General features: G+C 37.7%; 1 protein-coding gene across 1 annotated transcript in view; it reads right to left on the bottom strand.

Annotated features, from left to right (window-relative positions):
• Positions 1–1182: 1182 nt before the first annotated feature.
• Tmem170b (transmembrane protein 170B) overlaps positions 1183–21257 on the bottom strand; it is a 40615-nt gene continuing 20540 nt past the window's right edge. Inside the window, exons 2-3 of the mRNA XM_047558904.1 lie at positions 17580–17750; positions 1183–8798 (exon numbers count right to left, since the gene is read on the bottom strand). Coding sequence (XP_047414860.1) covers positions 8668–8798; positions 17580–17750 — 302 coding nt within the window. The 3' untranslated portion in view covers positions 1183–8667. The remainder of the gene's footprint in view (positions 8799–17579; positions 17751–21257) is intronic.

The raw sequence follows: 21257 nt of genomic DNA, 5'->3' as shown, positions 1-21257 counted from the left end.
ACATGGTTGACCTCAGTATCTATTCAGCAAACCCGACACATTCTTCCTCTGCAAGCCTGAGGAGGTGGCCATCCTAAGGCCATAAAAGATGCAACATTGTCTCACGTGGGGGGGTGATGCTGAGCATATGTCAGAATGTGCAAAGGCAGCTCACCTATTACAAAAACACCAGCAAAGTAGTGTTTATCTTCAAAAATCAAAGAGAAGAGTCAAAATAGGCAACTTGTCATCTCAAAGATTTTTTTTTTTTTATTCCAAGACATTTTGTCCAAGAATTTCTTTAAGATTCATGGTCAGGGAGGAAATGTATTCAGTAATTTTATAATCTTATGATGGAAAGAAAATGTTACCTGGAAAAAAGGAAAATACATTTCCATTTAGTAATGATGTTAAATAAATATGTCAGTGTTTGTGAAACATGATTACTTCCATTACTCTTGCATTAATTTAAAAAGTTAAGCTAGTTTTTATTCCAGCAGGGCTGATTATGTTTACAGGGACTGGCTGTTGCTCTGATCTCAGAAGGATGAGTCCTGAGCTTACTGAGTGTCTAACACTTCCCTAAGAAATCCCTAACAAAAATTTAAGTTATGCATAAATTTGACAATTCAAGTTTTAAGTTGATAATCTTTCAACTCTCCAAAATGTTATCTGGTCTTTGTATATTAATTATACATAAGGGCTTCTAGAATATTCTGTAGAAACCAACTCAGAATAGTAGGGGGAAATACAGGTAAGAGAGCATGAAATACTCAGCTCAGTAGTTATTAGTTAGGTGACTCTGAAGTCTCCCACCTTTTCTGAATCTCAAATGCTTCACCTGTACATGGATGAAAGACAACTTGAAGGGTTACCTTTGGTGTTTAAGAATATACATGAAGTGTCTACAAAATGTTAAGTACTCAAGAAATGGTGGTGCATTATTATTAAAAGTGATGGCATGCTTCATAAAACAATAATTCTTAGAACTAGATACCCACATGGCCCAGGATCTGTCCTAGGCAAATTTATAAACCGGGCCTGATTGGTCACTAGACTTCTTGCTTACCTTTCAGCACTACATACATCCAAAACCCATATGCAAGACAAAACTGGCTCAAAAAGGTGACAAGGGGGGCAAGGAGGACGCTGAGCACCTGAGTGAACAGAGACGATACGTCACCAAGAGTTGGACACTACATAAAGCTTTTAAAGACAGGTTTATTTATATATAAGTGCATGAAATTGAATACAGAAACTTTATTAAAATACTGTATATTACAAATTTTTAATCCAATAAATTCTGTGTAATGACAGTTAAGTGCTGGATTCACTTGTAACAGATGTTTTGTGTCGTCGGTAGAGTTCACCCTGTATATTACAAAGAGGAGAGTCACGTGTGGACCTTGGAAAGGGTCCTGTGATCAGACACTGGATGAGATTAATTGTGCATCTTTTCTTTAAAGCAATGAACTGGAACCTAGATCTTTGTGGACCAACTTTCTAGAATCAAAAACAACTTGCATATGTTTATTGCTGCCCTTTGAAGAAAATGAGTGGTGAAAAATAATTTAAAATGAAGATCAACATCTCTCTAAGGCTAACTTGATGCTTTCTGCAATTAAAATACTTAAAATTCACTGCAAAATTTGTGTTCTCCAGGAAATTATGCTATATATACAATGGGATTTGTACATGAATTGGGAAATAAAAATTGCTTATATAAAATTAAAAATCAATAGTATACAATATTTACAGCTTGTTAGGTATTATATATAAACATAGTTTTTTAAATAATCCTTCAAAATTAAACTATTATGTAAACATGCAGTACACAAACTCATACAGCGTAGTTTATACTCTTGACAGAAGGGGGGAATTGTGTTCACATAATGCAGGGTACTTTGTCAAATATGCTTTTGTTCCTGTGTACTACCCCTCCAAGGGTTATTCCTCCCATCTTGAAGCTTCACAGTACATTTAGTATTTCTATAGTAAAAATAAATCCCTGATGGTCAACGTATTTCTAAAAGTTACATAAAGTGTCTGCCCTTGTACTACAATATAAAACTAACATCGCTCACACTAGAATCTCTAGTTTACAACAAAACTAAAGTTTAAAATCCCACATGTAATTTGCTTGACTACATTTTCCCCCCATGTCATACTTGAAAAAAGAAAAAAAAAAAAAAAGCAGAGGAAATGCCACATCATGAAAACATAATGAAAGTAGCTGTCATCTGGCAGAGCCAATGGCTCAATAACTGGCTTACACAACCCATAAGAAGTCAGTAGCCAAGACCTGTTTCAGTGACACCTTCCTAAACTCTGGAGTCACAGGTGATGTGTCCCAAGCCCACTCATCGGTGCCAATCCTGAATCTAAATTCACTTTGCAAAAGTATTTTAACTTTCAAGGCACTAAGGTATCATTTAGCTTTTACGAACAGTACTGTGATTTAACTAAATGATTCGTCAGTGGTCTGAGAGTTAACACAATTTGAAAGTGAGTTTCAACACCTGTCAGGTAAATTGTACTTTTACAATTTACATAAAGACATTTTAGTAGTTGCTCCCCTCATCCCAGAATGACTGGAGCCAGGGGCTAATACTCAGAGTAGAATTAGATGAATTTCACCAAGTTACACAGCTAAAATAAAAAGCACTGTGAATTTTCCTATTTGTTCATCTAAACACGTGGAGCTCATGTCAGAAGGTGCGTGTGCTGAGGGAGGCCAGGATGTTCTCCGACTCCTCCGTGGTCAATGCACTCGATGTCGCCAACACCAGGAAAGTGCCAGCAGTCAGACTCCGTGCTGCTCACCCAGTACTGAAAGTACATCATTTTCACTGCACTTGAACTTGGCCTCGACTTACTGTCTAAGAAGAAAACTCCAAAATGCTCTATCCCAAAGTGACTTAGTGATGGGGTGAGCCTTTTAATTTCAAAGGGGGATAACTTTTCATCATTAGTAGTACTCTCAAACTAACATTCATTTAAATGGGGTTCTGAAAAATAAATGATGGTTTTTAGTCACTGCCAATATATTTAGAGAAAAAGCATGATAGTGGTGGGATTCAGATGCCTGTGCACTACAGTCACCCTTCCTGTGTATTTGCGTCTGTCACCTGCTTTCCAGTGTCGGTTGAAGACCTAGAGACATTCCCCAAACGGAGACAGTCAAGTTACTACAAAGGATGGACAGTCTGCATATGTGTACGGCATAGAATCTAAAGAAAAAAATAATGTCAAGAGGCTCAAGCCATCCGCACTTGCCCAGCTATTGTTCAGGAACAGTTACGTAACCACAGGTGTGGAAAATCTCTTCTGAACCAGCACTTCCTCTTCCATCAACAAGCTGTGCGTCTGTCTAAACCATGACATATGGCATCTGTTTGGGAAAAGGGGGAAGATTTTAAAGAAACTGCTAAATTAGTTCTCAAAATCAAGGAAGGGCTATTATGTAAGCTCAACATATGCTCAACAAATGTAAAGAATGTCAAAACGAACCCCCTCAACTCAGGAAAAGGGGATCACAGTTCACAGCTCAGCTCACTCAGACACTTGAGAGCCGCCACTGATTTAATCAAGAATTAACCAACCTATCTCCATATTTATTGAAAATACTACATGTAGTATGGCCCCAAACAAATGCACAGATGGCTGTTGAGATAACTCACTCAACAACCTCCTGATCAAAACCACACTGCCCGAGCTCGACGGATCCTCCAGGCCAAGGGGCGACCTAGCACCACACGAGGAGCGCACTGCTGTCAGCACAGCCACACACAAAGGTATGCGCGCACACGTACTCGCACAGGGTAGCTCCAGCCTTATGAAGGAGAGGCTGGGCTCAAGGGTCACAGGTATGTCCTGTGGCCCCTCAACATCTCCTATCTTTAAACCTCCCCCTGCTATAAAATGGTACCACACATTTGAAAAGTTATGACTCCTAATCAAATGATGTTCCTTCTACCTGGCAGAGTTTCAAAAGGATGGGCAATTATGGCAGATTATGAGACCATTCAATGGTCAGTCCATTTTAACCACCAAGAGTCTCATTCCTAATTGTTACAACAGGAATTTACCCAGTTATCCAACACGTGTTACCAAACTTCTCTGCAATCTAAGGCTACTAGAATTTCTTCAGTGACTTTTTTCACATTCCTCTTATCTTGAAAACAAAATAAATAAGAATGTTTAGAGAAACTGTTTAAGACTTTCTGAGAAAACTTTGGGACAGTAAGAATGAAGTAGTATGAGAATATTTCTGAAAATGCTGTTAGTATCTTGTTACTTCCTGAATTATAAAATGAACATACATTTAAAATAATGGTCTTTCCTTTTAGGTTAAAAACAAAAAAAACCCAACCAGTAAACAAAACAATGATAATAACCAGGACCAAAAACCACCTTGATCTGTGGAAGAAAGGCAGACATAGGGGTCAGGGGGCTGACTCTTACTCACTTTTCTGTCTCCAAAACCAGGATAATAATTTGCATACAACAGAGAGTCAATGAATATCCTAAGCAGATCCAGGGAAATAAAGGAGTGACTGCCTAAACGCTGGTCACCTCTACTCCTGTCCCACTTCCACCTGTGGGAACCAGAACCTATAACTTAATCCTGCTTGCCTCGGCCACTCCCACCACCACTGAAGTCCAGAGGTGTCCTTAGATAAATATCTGCTGATTTTAAAAATAAAGGGTGGAGAAAATGTGAAGGACTAGGTTATGAGACTTTTTTTTTCTTTTTTTAGTTTTCATGTTAAAAATGTAGGGAAAATGCAGAAATGAATGGGAATAGGTGAATCTTATAAAACATATTCAACTGGTTTTGCAAAACATTATTTAAGAAAAATTCAGGCAACTACCTAGGGATCATTTACTGTCAAACACATATTGCTTTGCCTGAATTAGTAAATAATCTCACACAATCCTCACAATAACCATAAGAAGTATTAATCAAATTTCACACTGTATGAACAGAAGCCAAGAGATGTTACATGATTTACTCAGATCAAAAAGTTAACAAGCGACAGGGCCTGGATTCAAGCCTCAGTCGTTGGCTCAGAGTCTAGTACTCTCTCCCTGTGACACGGCAATGACAGCTCAGTTACTGAAATTCCTGTTAGTGGATGGACTGGGGAAATCAGAATCATGGTGGGGACAACAGGATTCAAACTCCTAACTAGAATCAGGAAGCCAACAGCCCCAACCCTTCTAGGATTTGAAGTTGTCTCCAAGGCAGCTCTTGGTGGACTGGAGGACAGGAATCCCTTCCTGGTCATCGCTGTATGAAGAGCAGACGACACTTGGTACGGCACTCTGCACATCCGAGAACTGCAAGAAGTCTTTATGAAACCACGAGAGCTGGCAGGGGAGCACGGCCCGGCATGTGAATGTGGAGCCCCACTTCCCTCCTATTCCTCAGGGCTCTCCAACGACCTCTTCCAAAGACACTCTTTGATCTTAAATCATCCCTAGTCCTCAGACCACAAACAGAAAATAAACAAGCCGACTCATTTCCTTCTGTCATTTAAAGTACAAGCAGAACTGATGTGGGTTTGGAAATGTAGCAGGGGAAATGTATGCTACAAACACTCAGAAAGTAGATCGGAAACAGACTAATGCTGTTTGGATCGTAAGCATTATGATCCAAAACAGAAATGAAGCTGGAAGTGGGGAACACAGCCATAATTTAGGATTTCTTGACCCTAGGTGACCAAAGGAACTGTGCCAGGGGACAGACCACTTGTCCCTCTGTCTGCTAAAGGTTTTGGAGCCTAATTTGTAGCTTGCATGAGGCTCCCAGCTAACACATCTGTGGCCATGTCTAACCAGTATGTTAAGTAATGACTCTGGGTTCACAGGAGTTCCTTCTGTGGGGAATCCAGTTCACTATCAGCGATACTTCACTAAACATTTTTAAAATAAAGGAGTGTCAGTTGCAGGGTTACCCCTTCCTTCTTGCACTTGTGAAAAGAAAAATTACTGCTGAATCACATACAAATCTTAAAGTGTGACCCAACTATGTCAATAAGGACTTTTGTCATGTCCCAAACAAGGGTCTCCGGCACTATTAAACCAAGAAAACTTTTCCAAAATTCAAAAATCCCAAACATCCTCTACGTAAAAGATCATTCAACTAAACAAATATATCAAATTCTCCACTAGAACACAAAAGTGTTCAGTAACAAAAGCTTTCCAGTTAGACTGTATTCATATATAGCTCTCTATATATGTATATAATGATATATAGATGTATACATATATATCATTAGACATCTTGTCTCTATAGGAAAACCACTAACTTTTAAAAAATCTCAGCATATAAATAGCTATTAAAACAATTTCATAAATTCACACTATTCAACTGCATTTCAAAACATCAAAAGAGTGCCAGTTCTACAAAATCCCTATGGGAATAACAGAACAGCAAAGGAACCAAAAATATCCCCCCCAAATTAAAAGTATACACACGTACACACACATACACACTCAAACCTTAATATAGGTCAGTTTGATAATGAGAGAGCTGCAGGACAAGCCACAGACCGACCACTGAGTTCACTTTCATTCCAGAGTACAAACAGGAGTGCAGATCTCTTTGGTCCATGCATTCATATACACCATGTCCAAGTTATTTTCTGGATAATTTTGGATTATGAACCATGTGCTCCATAATACCATGATATCTTTCTCAAATCATAAAATTGCCATGTTTTAAAATTTTCATTCTGTACTTCTGAGACAATTTCAACGTTATTGGTAATTCCTCTAGAATACAAATGCTTTAAGTTATTGATAGGACAGCCAAAGTCAAGAAAGAATACAATTCAAGTCCAACAGAAAAGGAGAAATTGAATCGACCTGGAAAAGTTATGTCTAAATTTAATTTGAGGAAGCATTAGGAATATAAAGAACACATAAATTAATAGTACGCTTGTACATAAAAAGAATCAATTTTAAGATTTACTTCAAAGATCTTTAAGACTGAATATTTGCTAATTGGTTGCTGTTGTTTGAACAAATGTCTAAGCCAGTGATAGTAAACCCCTAAAACTGGTTTCCACATAGCTAAAGGTATCCTCCTTCCCAAATCTCACAATAGATTGATATATTCTTGTTTTTGATGGAGGAAAAGTAGCATAGGTAACAGAAGTCTTAAATTTGAATGGGATCTAAAATGAACCTGCTTTTTTAAAAGACAAGTTAAACAGAGAAGTTAGGGTGCTCTACTATTTTCTGGACTGTTCTCTGTATTCTCTATAATGGCTGTTCCTTTGAGTTAGCAAGTTTTTAATTACAACTGGCAAAAAAAAAAAAAAAAAAAAATTTCACTAGGAGACCAATTTAACCAGCCAAAGTTCTGTGTTTTTCTTACTTCTTGTCTTCTTACAAACAAACAGCTATGTACTGACAAAACCTCTTAAAATGCTTTACAAAAGATAGTGCCACTTTAATAAATGTGATCAGATTCTAGTAAACTTAAATCAAGAACTAAACATCTGAAATGAATCACTCAAATATATATATTTTGTACTGTACTGATTTGTTCAGACTGCCAAGTTTTAAAATCATTTATTGTATTCCCCAATTTTTACTTAGCAGAATTATGACATTGCCACATATCCAAAGTAAGAGAGTTTATTATTCTTCCTATATAACTTACTTGTTACTTATATACAAATGAGCATTTTTATTTCCAGAGCCTAATTTAGGCCACTCTTTCAGTATAGTTAATACTCTAGAATGAAAGACTGTTTTGTCAAAAATCAAGACAGATGTAACAAGTAATATAATCCCACTGATACTAATGACAAAGATGTTTTCTTCATGAGATACAAGGCAAAACTTTCTTTAGAAGGGTCAAAGAATGCAACATGCATTTCAGATTTTTTTCTTACAAAATTTATAAGAAAAATTTCAAATTATATTTTTATGACACATAAGTAACAATATGTGTGACCCCTAAAGTTTTTAAATTCATATAAATAAAATATTTATGCATGAGGAAAACTATTAAAAGGGTGTTTGGTTAGTGAGAAGTATGCACCCTACAGTCTACTTTGAATCCTTAAAACAGTTTAGCTCATCTTCCATTAAGAAGACTGTATTTTCCACATAAATTAAATAATAATGCCTAATAAGCCCTAAATCCCAGAAACACTCAACATTAAAAACCAAATAATTTCTCCCGTATTAAACGAGTTGGTATTTAGCACTCAGGGGATTCAGCATTACAAAACAAATCTTACCACATGACCTGAATTCCTGTCAAATGTGTTCACAGCACTCATCTACATCTACACTTGCAAACTGTCACATGATCAATGTCAAAAAGAAAAGTTTGGCACATATATCAATTCCTCAAAACGTCCCTGTAACTTAACACAACACTGTTAAGAACGATGATTTCAACACCAATGTTAACCTGATTGGCAGCTAAACAAGGTGCTTTTTCTTGAGGCTTCACGTGGGTCTTGTGCACCTTGCCTGGGACGGAGGCACGTAAGGTGCAGTGCGGTAGTGCAATCACTTGAACGCCAGAGGGCAGTCTTTCCACACAGCTCAAGGTCTTCCTTATGTTTTGACTTGCTCGGTCCACAGCTCGTTAACAATGCCATTTTCAGGGAATCTGTACCTCTGTTTCCTTATGTGAAATAAGACATTCCCTCAGAAACCTCAAAGTGTAGCGAGGATCCTTGAAAAAGAGATGATTAATGTCAATACGGTCTGCCCAACGCCCCACACCAGGGCTTCTAAAGGGGCCATGTTCTTCCCTGCTACTCTGTAGATGCCGGCCACCGCTGCACCTGCAGGAGAGAGGGAGACAGACAAAGCACCCACTGCTCGATTAGGCTCTCCACCGTGTGACCGGGTCTCTTCTCGTTTTATCAAAACAGAAAACCTCATCACTCATTCTCATTTAGGTTTCTACGTGATTGGTAAAAACTACCTTTAGCGTACTACATTTAACCACTTAACCGAAAAGCAGCTTTTGTTATTCAACCCAAAGATATATATGTATAGCATATGCTGCATACATAATACCAAATATGTCTATAAAGTTAATAATCCATTTTTGTCATCTTTCTCCTGGACACTGAATTGCTTGGACCTGATCAGCCGTTTTACAAACCTACCACATAATATGTTGATAATTATAAATGATAATACAGAGAAACTACATAAATTAATTTCTGAATTTTAAAAGAAAATTTTAATGGTACCTTTTTTGAGTAAAGTTAATTAATTCTTCAGTATCATGAAAAATATAAGAATATGGAAATAATTTCATCATATAAAATTATTGAATTTTTTAAAGAAGCACACAACTGTAAATTATTTGGAGACTAGTAAAAATAAAAGATAAACTTGATATCAATTTTAGAAATTTATGTTTTAGATAATGCACCCTTCCCAGGATGAGAGAATCTCAGAATTAAGCAGAACTCAGAGCCTAATTTAACACTTCATCTTAAAATACTGCACATAATGATGAAGACCCAAGTGGCTAATTTTTGAAAAAAATTTTAGTCATTGATTGACATAATACCTTCATTTTATTTATTTTTATGCAGTACTAAGGACTGAACCCAGTGTCTCACACGTGCCAGGCAGGAGTTCTACCACTGAGCTCTATACCCCTAGTCCCCTAAGTGGTTAATTTTAAAAGGATATTTTGAAATCAAAAGGAAGAAATATTTAAATTATAATATATCTTACAGACTGAGAGGCCTTAAAACTATTTCTCTAGAAAAAAACTGTCTACATATCCCAGAATGGTTAAACAAAGAAACATAAAAAGAACAGAAATAAATTTTTCAAAGATACTGAATTGACAATTACTTAAGATAGAAATCTATTCATAAAAATTAGGTAAGGATAGAATTATTACTTGTCAATTTAAAAAAACTAGCTAAGGACTGACTCTTCAAACTTTACTTAAAATCTACCAAATATATACTGGGGATTGAAATGTAGCAAATTATATGCATTCATTAGTATGTATTTATGAATATTTCAAAATGAACCCTACTTTTATGCATAACTATAATACACTAATAGATTTTTTAAAAATCTCCCAAATAATAGTTATTTATTGTATCTCTTATAGCATTTTTCTATAAGAGATATAAATGGGAAAAGCAAATCACCAATCTATGCCAAGGGCTGTCATATACATGTTTTAAAATAAAGGGAAATTATGATAATACACTTACCACATACTATGTATTTTGCTTGGAACTTTACAAATATTATCTTACTTAAATATCATACCACCCCCTCAGTATTATGACCTAATTTAAAGATGGGAAAAACAGGTTCAGAGAGGTTTAATTACTAACTCAAGGAAATACAGTAAGCACAAGACTTAGGATCTCAATGCAGGTTAGTCTGTTTATAACTCTCCTAGTCATTCTATCATTTCTTTTTATGTTAAGTTAAAAGAGAACAAAGAATTCAGAAAATAACCAAGCAACTGACAGTATCTCTATTAAAATAAAACGCCAACATTTACTTAATCAAGTGATAAAATCACTTGTACAACTGGTCATATACCCAAATTTTAGAACTAGATGACATTCTCAAAAAATTTAAAAGATCTTCTGCCTTCTTCATTATCAGAAATTATGTGAAAATAAACCTGAGATATAGTACTCTGGCTTTTTCTTTGGGATTTGCCCTAGATTTTCATTACTATCTTAAATATTAAAAATACAACTTGACCTCCATATATCTGAATACCAAGTTTTTAATCATGATCCAAGAAAGGCAAAATCAAAGCAATTACTAGCTCAGGCTGCCCTGAGATATGGCAAACAAATTACCAATTCAAACCTCCCAGGTTGACCTGGGCTCAAGGGTTAAAATCCAAGTTCCTCTTCTTAGCAGCCTGTTAACTGGGGAATCACCGCCCTCTCATGCCTTCCTTCCTCAGCCGTAAAATGTGGGAGATGCGGGTGGGAAGGGGTTGGCCTTCACGAGATGCTAACCATAACGCTGCCTAGAACAGTGGCTGGTCCGAGCAGTACTCCACAGATTGGGCCAGCAGTCAAAATCCCAATCAGAGGATCAATATCAACAAGTGGTGCTAAACAACTGGGTAATCATGTGGAAGAAACAAATTTGGGTCCCCACCTCACACCATTCCCCAAAACAAATTTCAGATGGATTAAAAAACTAAATGCTAAAAATAAAACCACAAAGGTAAACTAAAATATATGTAAATATGTTTAGGACCTTACAAAACAGAGATCACAAAAAAAGAGCCAAAATCATAAAGGTCAGACATTCAGGAAGACTAGAAAAATATCTGCTACATGTAAAACAAACTGATGATTAGAATTCAGAACAGACACACACATATATCCACATACACATAATAATCAGTGCAGTGCTTTCTATAAAAGAAAGCAAAACAGCTGTTCGTCAGCTGGAGAATGGGTAAACGAGACCAAGTCCACACCAAGGACCTCACAATTTCAAAAGACTATGAGGGGGATTGAAGGGGACAGAGGAGGGACGGAAAGGGAAGACCATGGAAAGAACGTGGCTGAACTTTCATACGTACATGATGAATACAGCACAATGAATCTCAACAACAAGTGTATCCACAAGACACTAATTTAAAAAAACTAGAAATAAATTTCAGAAAGACCAGTAAAGGGAGGGGAGCAGGGGGGGGATGGGGAAGTGTTGGGAACTGAACTGGAGGAAAATATATTCCATACTTTCACAATTATGTCAAAATGAATCCTAATGTTACATATAACTGAAAGGAATCAGTAAAAAGAAAAAAGAGATACGTTGACATAGAATCAGTTATCCAAGAAAGAAAAAGAAAAGAAAACATACAACAACACACATTCCCTCCCAGTGCAAACCCACCTGTATGCGTGTACCATGTACGTGTGTATATATACGTGTGCTGGCTGAACGTGGGCAGCCTGGGGAAATACACCGACTCAGAACAGGGAGCACTTTTGAGCAGAGCACTCATCTGGTACTGCCAAAGGACTTTATCCATGCTTTTTAACACAGCAAATGCCATGACATTATTTACAGAACTAAAAATTTTTAAATCTAATTTTTATATCTAACTTGCCTAAACTTCACTATAATTTCAAGAAATTTTCATGATGAAGGCCAAGATAGCATCCAATTGTATTTTTCAAACAAAAATATTTGTACAGTGACAAAGCTGACTGAACTCTTGATTTTAAGTATCAGGAAACACATTTGTATGTAGCAGGGAATAAACACATTCCCCTGGATGCAGCTGTGATCTACTCTTTTCTGAGGCTGGAGAGCCTTCCGAGCGTGCTGTGCCATCCTCTCCACTTCCCTGCTGACGGCTTCTGTTCCAAACGCTTCCCTCTCACAAACACAAGCCTCCTGGACACTCCTGTACTTGACCCCCGCACCACAAATGCAGTCAACAATTTCTTGGTGATCCATCCTTCACAGTGTCCTGTAGGATGGGCATTTTTAACTCCACTAGGCAATGTCAAATAGTTTTCCTGAATTAGCTACACCAGCTTACATCCCAGGTACTCGATATCAAGGACAGAAGCAGTTGATATGTTACCTTTTTTTTCTTTTTCCAATCTGGTAGGTAAAAAGATGTTATCTTTATAAATATTTTGCAATCCCCTGACAATTAATGTGATTAAGCTTTTCTTCACATACTATCGTACCATGAGGATTTCTGCTCCTATGAAATGTTTGTCAAATGTTTAATCCATTTTTCTACTGGGTTACTTTTTTCTGATTCAACTCACAGGGTTTGTTTTTTTTAACAATATGGCTTGGATATTAATCTTTTTTACATTTATACATGTTAACAAATAGCTTTCCCCATTATAAACTGTAGTTTCTCCTCTGTCTAAGGTGCCTTGCTGATCAACAGTCAGTTGAGAGAATACACATGGCCTTCCCTTTCTTGGTGACCATGAGGCTAAATTCATATGCAAGAATGGAGAAGACAGAAGTGAGACAGGGCGCTCAGAATAAATGGTATATGACTGGAACTTCCACTGTGAACAATGGCAGAAAATTCAGGAATAAGTCCCCAAAGCATTAGGGGGCAAGGCCAGACTGGCACAGTGGTGTGAAGTGGAGAAAGCAGCACTGAAAAGCTGCTCTGAAGACCAGCAAGGGGCGTAAACCTGGAAAGGGAGGAGAGTCATGGGGTGCAGAATGCCAGTGCAGAGCGGCACAAAGGGCCTGCGGGGCACTGTCCTGGAAAGCAGTGGTGTGCCCTGCATATTTCCTGACAGCAGTAAAAAAGGCGGAATTCGTGTTAGTAGTGCGCTGAATCTATCCATTCATAAAGCCGGGGAGGGGGTAAGACTGTAATCCACAGGCCAAATCCGCCAAACCTTCTGTGCAGCATGCAAGCTGGGAATGGGTTTTACATCTCTAGATGGATAAAAAAAAATCTACAGAATACCTCATCATAGAGGAAAATTATACAAAATTCAAATGTTAGTGTTTATACATAATGTTTTATTGGATCAGTTACGCCCATGTGTGACACTGAACCCTCTCTGCAATCCAGGGTGACATTCATAGGCAAACGAGCCTACACACATCTCTCCTCCTGTAGTCTTTATCTTGTTTAGCAACAGGTTCACACTGACCTCAGCAAATAATCTGACAGAACTTTCATTCTTTCTGTTTTCTGTAATAATCTGGATAAAATAGGAACCTACTGTTTCTTGAATATTTAGTAGAACTCACCTGCAAATCCTATTTCAGCCTGGAGTCTTTAACACTTAAATTGTTTTAAAAAAACATTGTTCTATTCATATTTTCCATTTCTTCTCATAACAATCTTGACATTTCATATTTAGAAATATACAGCTGTTCATAAAACTATTTTTATGATCCTTATTTTATCTTTATTACTAAAATGTTATTTCTTCTATTATATCTACATTTTACACTTTCTTAATCTACTGTCAGCAGTCTATTCATCTATCTCTGTGAAGTACCAATTTTTTATTAACCTTTCATAAACACAACTTATAAAACTTAACAAGACTAAACAATGTAGTTTAAAAAGATACAATGCACAATACTCATAAAATCAAAAGTAATCATAAATTAGCTTACTCTAAAATATGAAATCTTCCTATTAAAAGAAAATATTTTAAACTCTAATAAAAGACAAAGAAGATATCCAATAAATGGAGATACTCTGCATGTTCTTAGATGACATAATTTAATAGAACAATTCTTCCCAAATTAACCTTTACATCCAATTAAGTCCTAATAAAATCACAGACATACTATTTTAGAGATTTGTTTGGCATATTAAAAATATATGTAAAAGAATAAAGGTCTGCAAGTAGCTATGTTAACTTTGAAAAAGAAAAGTAGCAAGAAGGTGCTAACCCTGACAGATATTAAGACATACTACAAAATCAGAGGCATAAAAAATGCAGCCCTGTTGCAACAACAGAGAGAAAGACCACCAAATCAGAAGAGAGTCTGGGGATAGAACCTGCACACGGAGAACAGGACGTGCAGCGAAGGTGGCACTTCAAATCAATGAGGAAATGACAGAACCTGTAGAGGGCGGTGTGGTAGAAACTGACTTTCTAAGTGAGAGGGAAAAGGCCCACCTAGAATCCTAGATAAAACCAAAGACAAAGGTCATGAGGGGCCAGCAGGGATTGTGGCACAATGCCATATGCCATGTCCATCCGGTTCCATATGCCCACGTTCCCTTTTGCACTAAATAGCAGAGGTCAACAGTGTTACAGTCACCACTGGCTGACGAAGTCTAAACTATTTACCGCTTGGCCCTTCAAGAAAGTGTTTGCTACCTCCTGCTCTAGATGAACTGGAGACCTTAATAGAAAAGGTGAAACTATGAAATCAACAGAACAAAGTACATCGGGTATGTTTTGATTTTGATGAGGGCAAGAATTCTGAAATAAGGCCCTAAATCATAAACCATCAAGAGAAAAACCTCTTTAAGCTTATTACAGGCCCTTCTACTCAATAAATGACACTGTAGATAAAGGTAAGTGATAAAAAAAGAGAAAGTTATCTATAAAGTCCAAAATCAATAAGAGACCAATATCCCTAATATAATTTAATAAGAAGGAAATAAGAACATTAAAAGAAAATCACAGAATTCAATGAAGCAATGTGCAGAAAAGGAAATCTAAATATATAAATAAGCATAGGAAGAGATGCGGAACCTCATCAGAAATGCAAATTCAGCCAACACTGAAATGTCTCTTTGCACCTTTAGACTAGCTAAAATAAACAGCTAAAATCAGGCACTATTTTGAAAGAAACCCAGTTTTTACCATTCCTGCATCAACTATCAATACAAACCAAAGAGAAAAAAAGTTAACTCTTTTGGAAAGAAAATCTAAGAAGTAACAAGTATAATTGAAATGTATCAAAACTCAGTATCTTATTGAATACAGATATTCAGCACTTGCTTGCTGAACTGAATATTCAACTCATATATATGTATGAATAAGCTGGCACTCACAACCCACATTTAGAAAAAAACACAACTAAATATTCACATTGACTAGTTATCTTAATTCAAGTCTTTGCAGAAGTCAGAAAATTAGCCAGAAGAAATCTGAACGTTCTATTGCTAATGTCGGCACAAATTTTTACTTAAAGTTGTATCAGACTTTTATTTTTAATGCTTTTTAAATATAACACTGCAGTTTCTAAAATCATTGGCTTATTTTATTCTTGACTACACTGAAAGTGGGTTGTGTATGCATATACATCATTGAGATAACAGGAAGCAGCATTACATTTCTCGCACTCTCTGAAGTCTGACAGTAGCACACGTATGTGCATACTGCTGATGAGTGCTGAGAAGCTGCGTCCTCCTGCCTGCATCTCTCTCATGGTTCCAAGGTTACAACAGAAGCCCTCATCAAAAGCACGGCAGCCCCCATCATGTTTCTAAAAACCACCACAGTAAATAACAACAAATTTGGATTTTTGTCCTTTGTCACAGTTCTTACAACAACTCCTTCCTTTCCAACCCCAGCTATTACACGAGCTCAGATCCTGATCACAGGCTCAGCCGTTTATACCTCTTGATTCCTCCTCCTTTTTTTCCTTCCTGTCTGTTCCCTGCTTCCTTCCTTCTTTTCCTCCCTCATTCTACTCATCCATTGAACCAGTATTCTTTGAACACCTATCATGTTTAAGTTTTTTAAAGTTGGGGGCACAGCACTGATGATGATAGACAAAGTCACTGTCCTTCCAGAGTTTCTTCTTGGTTCTTTACGTACATTCTATACTTAGCTGTAAAACAAATTTTCCCACTGAATTGCTATGTCCCTTGTCAGTCCCATTTGAAAATGTCTACTTGTTTCCAATGGACTGCAGGATAAAAGTTCAAACTTTCCAGCTGGCCTTCTAAGACCCTCTAGGACCTAGCTCTACTCTTGCTTCCCACTAAATCTCCTACCACCCCATTATGCATCCCTGTGCTTTGGTAAACCTGAGTCCTTGTTTGAAACCCTATCTGTGGCAAAGTAGGTGAGGCACCATATGATAAAATTATAAGCTAAATGAGAAACAACAAAAGCAAGAAAAACTTAGCACAAGGTAACACAGAAAAATCAAGTTTACTAAAATTCTTCATTTAGTATGAAGACAGGATGAGAAAAGAGACGACCTGCTATTTCCCACAAATATTTTACGACTTTCTTATCAGTGCCAGAGGCTACCCAGAGACACAGGAACAGGGTTTCCTCTCCAGGCCAGGAGGACAACCGCTTCGAAAGAAGTAAAGGAGGGAGGCCCTTAACTACAGAGATAAGGTCTCTCTCTTATCTTTGAGGCAAAAATCAAATGAAAGGAAGAAGTCCCTCATAAAGACAGATCCAGTGGTAGCTGAGCTGCCCCAGACATATGGAAGTAGGCCAGAAGGGAACACAGTGGAAGCCTCCATTATTTATTAGCAGGGACAGAATCCACAGCAGCCCAGAGAAGCAGCCAGCTGCCCACACAGCCATACCAAGGAAGCAGCATGGCACTCCCAGTCTCCACGGACACGTGCAGGTTCTATCAACCAGCAGCTGAAGAAACCAGAACTAATTCTGAAGCCAAGAGCTGGGGTCCAAGTGCAGTGTCAAGAGAAGCCCAGGAGGACGAGAGTGGAGACTTTTATGAAAATGTACAAGGTGGCACAGCAGAACACTTGCCGTCGCTAGAGGGCACTCCACAGTGGTTAACTTCCAGCTGGCTAGAGACCTGTCACAAAACTTGATGTCCTCCCAAAAAGAAATGTAATTATATTTTGCACTCACAGGCAGATGCCACCAAAGACTAATGGCCATATTTTCACTATTTTTATGACAATTATCACTTTCATATTTTTGTGCCTACCTTTCTTCCTAAGATAAATATTCCCATTGAACTGCTTTGCCCCATGCCAACTTTTCTCAGTACTTCTAATTCCCATAAAACTTTCCATAATGACTCTTCAAATAGTAAAGTACAACTATCTAGTTATACTTACAATAAGAATCGTAACCCAAATGATAAGTACATATAACAGTATGTCCCGAAACAAAACAAAACCAACTTACTGGTAATCATTGCTCCAGTTACAGAAGCCAAAAATCCAATGCTGACTGCGATGACAGAGATGACTCTTCCCTGCCTGTGCCTCTGCAGCATCACAAACATCAACACTCCTGCAGCACCATGGACAAACAGAGAGGAGAAGAGAGCCCACAGGAAGATCCAGTACCACATCTCTGAAAGGAAAAGCAAAGCATTAACCACTCCGTTAACACACTGTAGAAAATTCACTTCACAGGGGGCACCCATGGTTTGGGGAAGGGTTAGATGAGATGATGCACATAAAAATATCCCTATCATAGTACCTGACATAAATGCTAATAAATCCTGGTGATTACAAGCACATCTTTCCTTCTGTCTAGCATTCATTCTCTTTTCCCTGGTACCCTGCTGCCTTGCAAGTTTCCCATAAATATTGATGCTTTGTTCTTGTAGATTCATCTCCCTGGCCATATTTTTGAGGCACAATTTCAGCCAGCACTTGATCCAAGCTGAACCAATGATTCTCTTCCCCTGGGAATTCTGGATTGGGACCAACTGAGTCTCCTTGGTCCTTGGATAGCTCAAGCCAAGTCCATTTCCTCATCATAATGCTACAATACAGGAAGAAAGAAAAACAGATCCTACAAAGACAAGAGACAACCAAGTCCCTCATTCCAGTAATTTCTAAGGGCTGTCACATTACTATTTTAAGACATAACACCTCAGTTTCTTTGTAAAAAGATTCTTATTTAAATTAGTTTAGGTAAGTTTTCTGTTACTTATAACTGAAAGAGTTGACTCCAAAATGTTTAGCTGTCACCTGGAAGATCATCCTTGGTATGCAAACATTCTATAGTGCAAAGGATTTCATCTGCTATTTGTGCTAAGCGTTCACTCTTAAGCATGAAAGTCAAGCTAGTCATTAAGTAAAGAACACAAAAATGAATCAGTTAAATCCAATTATCATTAAAGTACCAATATACAATGTTGGTGGGAATTTAAAATAGGTGCAACTGCTCTTAAAAACAGTATGGCAGTTCCTCAAAAAAGTAAAAATAGAATTACCATATGATCCAGCAATTCCTCTTCTGGGTATATAGCCAAAGGGTCTAAAAGTAGAATCTCCAGGAGATGTTGGCACAACCATGCTCAAAGCAGCATTATTCACAGTAGGCAAGTGATGGAAGCAATCCAAATGTCCCTCAATGGATGAATGGATAAACAAAATGTGGCGTACACATATCGTGGAAAATTATTCAGTTTTAAAAGGTCACATGGTTCAACATGAAAGAACTTTGAGGACATTATGCTCAGTGAAATGCTCCAGTCATAAAAGGCCTAAGACAGCACAATTCCACTTGCATGAGGTATCTAGAGTGGTCAAATGCACACGAACAGAAAATGCAGTGGTTGGTGCCAGGGGTTGGCAGGGGGAGGAATGGTGACTTATTGGATTTAACAGGTCCAGGGTTTCAATTTTGAAAGATGAAAAAGATCTGGAGTTTGGTTACAAAACAAAGTAAATATACTTAATATTTACCTAACAACTGTACATTAAAAAATGGTAGCTTTTGTTTGGTAAAGTAAGAAATACACTTGGGTATCTGTCCATGTTCCTAGTACAGAACTCCTAAAACCCTTGGAATTCCCTGACAAAGGTGCCTTTTGCTACTAATAAGGAGTTCTTTGTGATTCTACCTGAGTTCATGCCAAGGAGGTGACTGGGGCACCCTCACAGCCTTCTGAGGTGCCAGTCACTAAGAGACGGGACCATCTAGCATCATCCACCTCCAGGAAGGAGGCAGGAGGTCTGGAAGCCAAACCCTACAAAACTCCTGAACTTCTCACTTTGTTGAAGCACATGGGGGTGCTGGAGGGTGGCATGCCCAGAAAATATAGAGGCCCCCTGACTCCCATTTCTCCATCCCCGGCCCCAGGCATCTCTTTCATCTGGCTGTTCCCCAAGTTGTATCCTTTAAAATAAGTGAGTTAAAAAGAAAGTGTCTCCTTGAGTTCTGTGGGCCACTACAGCGAATGATCAGACACCACGAGAAGGGCATGGGAATCCTACGCAAAGCAGGTCTGATGCATGGGAAGTCCAGGCTTGGAAATGGCAGCTGAAGTGGGGACAGTCTTTTGGGACCAAGCCCTTAATATATGAGATGTGACCCTAACTCCACAAAGAGAGAAACCGAATCACAGGATACCAAGGGAGAACTGCCTAGTGAAACAGTACACGCACATCTGGTCACAGGAGCATTCTGTGTGAGGGTACAGGAGACGGTACATGTTTTCATATGTGGGTTTTTACCACTATTTTTAAAAAGTAAGTAAAAGATTTTTGAAGTATGGATATTTAAAGCCATTATTTTAAGTCAAGGCCATAAGAGACAAAAAATTTAAAAAACAAAATAAAAACTCTTAAAAATAAGTATGTGATGTAAAAGCACACATGAGAAATCCTGTGGCAATGGGACTGTCCCATATTTTGACTGTGGTGGTGGATACATATTAAAAAGTGTAGAACTAAACACACACAAATGAACACAGAGCACAAGTCTGATGAAATCAGAGTAAGGCTGGTGGAATGTATCAATGTCAATATTCTAGTGTGATAGATATTAAACTTATTTTCCAAAAAATCTCCATTGGGCAAACTGGACAAAGCTCTCTACATTTACCTGTGTGAGTCTACAATTACCTCGAAATACAAATTAAAAAAGGTTTACCCTTTGTCTAGTATGAGAAAATTGTATTTTTTGGGTTTGTGTCCATGTCCTCTATTCTGTACCATTGATCTACCTGTCTATTTTGGTACCAATACCATGCCGTTTTTGTTACTATTGCTTTGTAATAGAGTTGAAGATCTGGTATTGTGATACCCCCTGCTTCGCTCTTTCTACTGAGGATTGCTTTAGCTATTCTGGGTTTTTTAATTCTTCCAGATGAATTTCATAATTGCTTGCTCTATTTCTGTAAGGTACATCATTGGGATTTTAATTGGAATTGCATTGAATCTGTATAGCACTTTAGGTAGTATGGCCATTTTGACAATATTAATTCTGCCTATCCAAGAACATGGGAGATCTTTCCATCTTCTAAGGTTTTCTTGAATTTCTTTCTTTAGTGTTCTGTAGTTCTCATTGTAGAGGTCTTTCACCTCTTTTGTGGACATTGATTCCCAAGTATTTTATTTTTTTCGATACTATTGTGAATGGGGTAGTTTTCCTAATTTCTCTTTCTGAAGATTCATCACTTATGTATAAAAATGCATTGGATTTATGAGCATTGATCTTGTAACCTGCTACTTTACTGAATTCACTTATGAGTTCTAAAAGTTTTCTGGTGGAATTTCCAGGTTCCTCTAAATATATAATCATGTCATCAGCGAACAGGGATAGTTTGAGTTCTTCTTTTCCAATTCGTATCCCTTTAATTTCTTTGATTTGTCTAATTGCTCTGGCTAGAGTTTCAAGGACGAAGTTGAATAGAAGTGGTGAAAGAGGGCATCCCTGCCTTGTTCCAGTTTTGGGGGGAATGCTTTCAGTTAAAGGGGCCAAAAATATGCAATGGAGAAAAGATAGCCTCTTCAACAAATGGTGCTGGGAAAACTGGAAATCCATATGCAACAGAATGAAATTAAACCCCTATCTCTCACCCTGCACAAAACTCAACTCAAAATGGATCAAGGACCTCAGAAT

Source organism: Sciurus carolinensis, chromosome 7 (assembly GCF_902686445.1).
Source record: "Sciurus carolinensis chromosome 7, mSciCar1.2, whole genome shotgun sequence".
Taxonomy (NCBI): Eukaryota; Metazoa; Chordata; class Mammalia; order Rodentia; family Sciuridae; genus Sciurus; species Sciurus carolinensis.
Note: the sequence above shows the minus strand (reverse complement) of the source record. Positions and strands in the feature narration are given on the sequence as shown.